This window comes from Nannobrachium achirus (assembly GCF_963921795.1).
Source record: "Nannobrachium achirus genome assembly, chromosome: 14".
NCBI lineage: Eukaryota > Metazoa > Chordata > Actinopteri > Myctophiformes > Myctophidae > Nannobrachium > Nannobrachium achirus.
The window spans coordinates 48,542,593-48,547,592 of NC_137821.1; the positions used below are offsets into that span (position 1 = coordinate 48,542,593).

At 45.7% G+C, this 5,000-nt stretch overlaps 1 protein-coding gene across 1 annotated transcript in view; it reads left to right on the forward strand.

The window, feature by feature from the left end:
* LOC308298093 (dachshund homolog 2-like) overlaps nucleotides 1-5,000 on the forward strand; it is a gene marked incomplete at its 3' end in the record, with an annotated part of 168,751 nt that overhangs the window by 86,132 nt on the left and 77,619 nt on the right. The window contains exon 2 of the mRNA XM_080741650.1: nucleotides 2,247-2,362. Coding sequence (XP_080597776.1) covers nucleotides 2,247-2,362 — 116 coding nt within the window. The remainder of the gene's footprint in view (nucleotides 1-2,246; nucleotides 2,363-5,000) is intronic.

Here is a 5,000-nt window from a genome sequence, read left to right on the forward strand (position 1 = left end):
AATTTACTTCGCAGATTGGTCAAATATCTTATAAAATCCCCTTACTAGAGAGAGAGAGACAGAGAGACACAGAGAGGTGAATCAGAGGTCAGTCAGAGCAAGGCTTCTTGTTTTGCTCTCTTCACACTCCTCTGACTCTCTCTCTTCATTAACACTCAACCTCTCTCTCCCCCCCGCCTCTCTCTCTCTCTCTCTCTTCTCAAGTACATGGTCACACCCAGACATTTTTTTCACACATTTTCTTACACTTCTTTTTGCACATCCTCCTCTCCTCTCCTCTCCTCTCCTCTCCTCTCCTCTCCTCTCCTCTCCTCTCCTCTCCTCTCCTACCATTATGTTGTGTGGTACTAGATTCTGCTATATTCTGTTGCATTCTACAGATGTACTGTTTCAAGACTAGTGCTCTTTTCCGGACAATTTCTGAAAAAAGTGTTTCTTTCCATGTTTTGCCGTTCTATTGATTATAGAAAATGGAGCATATTTATTGCAGAAAAACGCAAATGGAAACAAGAAACCACTCTAGATTTAAACTTTGAAGTCAGAGAAGGTCATAAAAATAGCAAAAATAGCTGATCTACAAGTTCAATGTTCTGGAAATCTACTGTCTTGCCAATGGTAGGACGTGTGATGTTTTGAAATTCTATTCTATCCATGGGTCTTCAACAAGGGGTCCGGGACCCCTAAGGGGTCCTCAGAGTTACTACAGGGGGTCCTCCAAATCTTTGAGTGATAGATATTACCCACTTGAATCCTATAGTGTCCATATTCTGAGAACTTTAGCCAAAAATAGTAGATCTACAAGCTCACAACGCCTGTCGCTGCGAGGCATTGTGAGCTTGTAGATCGGCTATTTTTAGCAAAGAGCTTTGGTGTGGAGGGGAAAAACAGAAAACTAAGTACATGTGAAAGGTCAAGTTTATTAAGTAATGACGGTTCAAGTGGTTAAATATCTGAAAACACAAATTGACATGAATCCAAAATACACTGATGATTGTGCTGTCAAACAATGGATCTATATGGAATCTATGAACAGGTTGTGGGGGTCCCTGCTTCATCTCTTTCTCAGCTAAGGGGTCCTTGGCCTATAAATATTGAAGACCCCTATTGCATTCTACTAGTTTTTTTGCGACCGTCAGGTCGCAGTTATTATCAAAACCTCCACCGGCTGTTTGTCTGTCTGTCTGTCTGTCTGTCAGTCAGTCTGTCAGTCAGTCAGTCTGTCAGTCTGTCCCTCACGTCACACTTTTCCCCTACTCATATCTCCGCCACCGTTGCCCCGATCCATGCCAAACTTTGCACACACACACACTCCTTGGCTGCGAAACCACAACCTCCACCCCTCATTTCTCACATGGCCCTCTCCACCATGAGGCCGATTCTTGCAAGACACAAAACGGTATCTCTACAGTCATGTCATCAACATGGATCTGTCCCATTTCCCATTCCCTCCTGATTGGCTACCATTGCCTTCCAAAGTTTGTTTATGCGTCCTGACGGTCGCTTATCTCCCGATTTAGGGAGTCTTACTGGTAGTTTTCTTATGGTTCAGAAGGAAGGGAACCTCAGCGTCTTTTGCATTCATCCCTCCTCCCTCCCTCTCTCACTCCTTCAGGTTCATTTCCCCTTCTCTCTCTCTCTCTCTCTCTCTAGGTGTAAATGACTTTGGACGGCCATCTGTTACTTAGCCGCCCCACTGAGAGTTGGCCTCCGCACGCTGTGTGTGTGTGTGTGTGCGTGTGTGTGTGTGTGTGTGTGTGTGTGTGTGTGTGTGGGACAGAGAGAGATTAGTTGCTGTATGTGTATTCATGTTAATTGCACATGTACAGCGTGTGTGTGTGTGTGTGTGTGTGTGTGTGTGTGTGTGTGTGTGTGTGTGTGTGTGTGTGTGTGTGTGTGTGTGTGTGTGTGTGTGTGTGTGTGTGCGTTTTTTTTTTTTTGGCTTGCGTCGGTGTAAGCACATTTAGTCACGACCGAAGCTAATAATTCTCTTCTCTCTCTCACAACCGCGCACACACAACCGCGCACACACACACACACACACACACACACACACACACACACACACACACACACACACACGCACACGCACCCACACCCACACCCACACACACGTGTGCACTCATGCTCTGTTTGCGTGTGAACGTGAGCATGTGCTCAAGGTTACGAACGTAACGTTAGCATTCAGCTATCAATAACAATAACAATAATAATGCTAATGTGTTCCCCTCTCTCCCCCCCTCTCTCAGCTCTCGCCCGGGCCGCCCACCGAAGCGTTGTTCTGGGGGAGGCCTCCAGGACAACCCCAGGCTTCTGCACCCCGGCCTGCCGGGCCTGCTGTCGCCCAACCTGCTGTCTCACACTGGTAAGAACAACATTATCCTACGCACGCACATGCACACACACACACACACACACACACACACACACACACACACGCACACGCACACGCACACACACACACTGGTGGACAAAAGGACTCAATTCTGCAGTGTAGAAAAATACAAGTAAAAGTCTGCAATTCAGAATGTACTTAAGTAAAAGTATGAAAGTATTAGCATCAAAATATTCTTAAACTACCAAAAGTGAAGGTATACAATGTTTGACAATAGACAATCTACAAGCTTTTATTTAGATTGTCTATTTTCAAATAGCCATGAAGGTATAAAGCTAAAGTGGTTAATGTATGTTTTATAATATTATAATCTAAATCTACAAAGTAACTAGTAATTAAAGTTGTCAGATAAATGTAGTGGAGTAAAAGTACAATATTTGGACCTGAGGTGTAGTGGAGTAGAAGTGAAGTTATTGGAAATTGGAAATACTCAAGTAAAGTACAAATATCTCAAAATTGTACTTATTTAGAATACCTAAATAAATCTACTTAGTTACTTTACATCTCTGCATGCACACATGGAATTTGTATTACTATTCTTCTGCCAACACATACGTCATGTCCTAGTATTTGGGCGAATTGGGCAAGCGGATCAACGTCCGCGATTCCCTTTTTTGGCCCGGCAGAAACCCAGATGTGTCTCTCAAAGAATATGACCAGTAAGACTCCCTAATCAGGAGATAAGCGACCGCCATGTCGCATACACAAACTTTAGAAGGTAGCCAATCAGGAAGGAATATGGGAAATGTGACAGATCCATGTTGATGACATATCTTTAGAGATACTGTGTACCGCGTTGCGTGATTTTAGGCCAAAATGTGGTTTGCAAAAAACGACCTGGTGGTGGCGCTAGAAGAGGGCCATGTGAGAAATCAGGGCCGGAGGTTGTAATTTTCCATCCAAGGAGTGTGTGTGCAAAGTTTGGCACTTATAGGGCCAATGGTGGCAGAGATAAGAGTAGGGGCAAAAGTGTGACGTGATGTGACGGACAGACAGACAGACAGACAGACAGACAGACAGACTGACTGACTGACAGACACACAGCTGGAAGGTCACAATTATTGACATAATTGTGGAAGGTTTAGAACATTTTTGCGGTCTAGCTCCTTTCGGAACCCCTCCCTCCACTAAGCAGCTCTGAAATGAGGTTCCTCACAATCGGTCTGTTGCGGGGGAATCTTCGCCGTTCCCGAACACTTCTTACCCTTTGTGAACATCCTATCCAAAAAGTAAAGGTCCCATACCGGTCTCTCACTCAGGTGTTTACTTCTCAAGCGTGGAAGAAAATCTAAGCGGCGTGTTGAAATAAATAAGTTTAAATCGCTCATTTTGTCAGCTGGTGCATTATTTTCACCACTCTCTCGTTGTGTTAATACCATTTGACCAGAGGACTCAGTAATGCGGCTGCAACTTCCGGAATGTCAAAATGAGCGATTTAAACTCTTTATTTCAACACGCTGCTTAGTAGCAGAAAAAATAAAAATAATACAAAACACATTGCCTAAAAGGTACACCCCAAAAAAACCCTTGCGGTCTTGTTTCCTTTGGAGGCCCACGATATTCAATTCATCAACGTAAAATAGCGTCACCTCGTAGGAGATCCGAGTGCGAGGGTTCGAGGGGCAGAAAAAGTCATGGCTCTCAGCTCCCACCTGACGTCGTGCGGGAGTTCTGACTGCTCCAGTCCGTACTGAATAACTGCCAGCTTGCATAACGTCTTCAGGCTAGGACTTAAATCTATGATGTACAGGTGATGGGTGTTTGGTGAATCCCCGAAGAAGACGATGCGATCTCCCACGATGCGTGAGCGGAGATAGGACCTCTCAGATGGGCCTTTGCCCTTGAGCTCAACCGCCGTCCAGGAAAAGGTCTCGGGGTTGAAAAGCCACAGATAATTAGCTCTCCAACTCCATGTGTCACCGGATACGTACAGCTCTCCGTTGTAGGTAAAGATCGTAAGGTAAGGAAAATAGCGTGCTCCCGGAGGAGTCGGCGCAGGAGGCGTGTTCAGCCAGCAGTTGGTCTCCGTGTCAAACACTCTGACAGGGAGGTAGGAGTAATCCGCCGCGCCCCCTTTGCCCCCAAATACAAACATCTTTGTCCCGATGATGGTGGCAGAGTGATGCGACGCAGCAGGTGAAGGAGTTCCTCCGGTGTTAATTAAAGCCCAGATCATAGTGGAGGTGTCCAAGCTGTAGATGTCATTAGTGCATCTATTATTCTGAGTCTGTCCTCCATGGACATACATGACCTTCCCCAAGACACAGGCTGAGGGGTAGAACCTGCCCTCTGGAACGGTTCCCGACACCTTGGGTAGGGACCAGCTGTGGGTGTCGACGTGAAATGCATAAAGGACGTCGCTGTAAGGAACCCCTCCCCAGAAGTAGACGACATATTCTATCACCACAGCTGTGTGGCCCGTACGCCTTTGGCGGCGGAACCCATTGCCTTCTTCGAATCTTCCAATTCTCACTGTGGTCAACTTCCTCCAGCGTAAAGACACTGTGTTGAAGATGTGCGTATAACACTCCACGTTTAAAATGTTGCCATAGCACATAATGATAAAGACGTACAGCTCATTCTGCACTGCAGCATCGGCAACACAAAT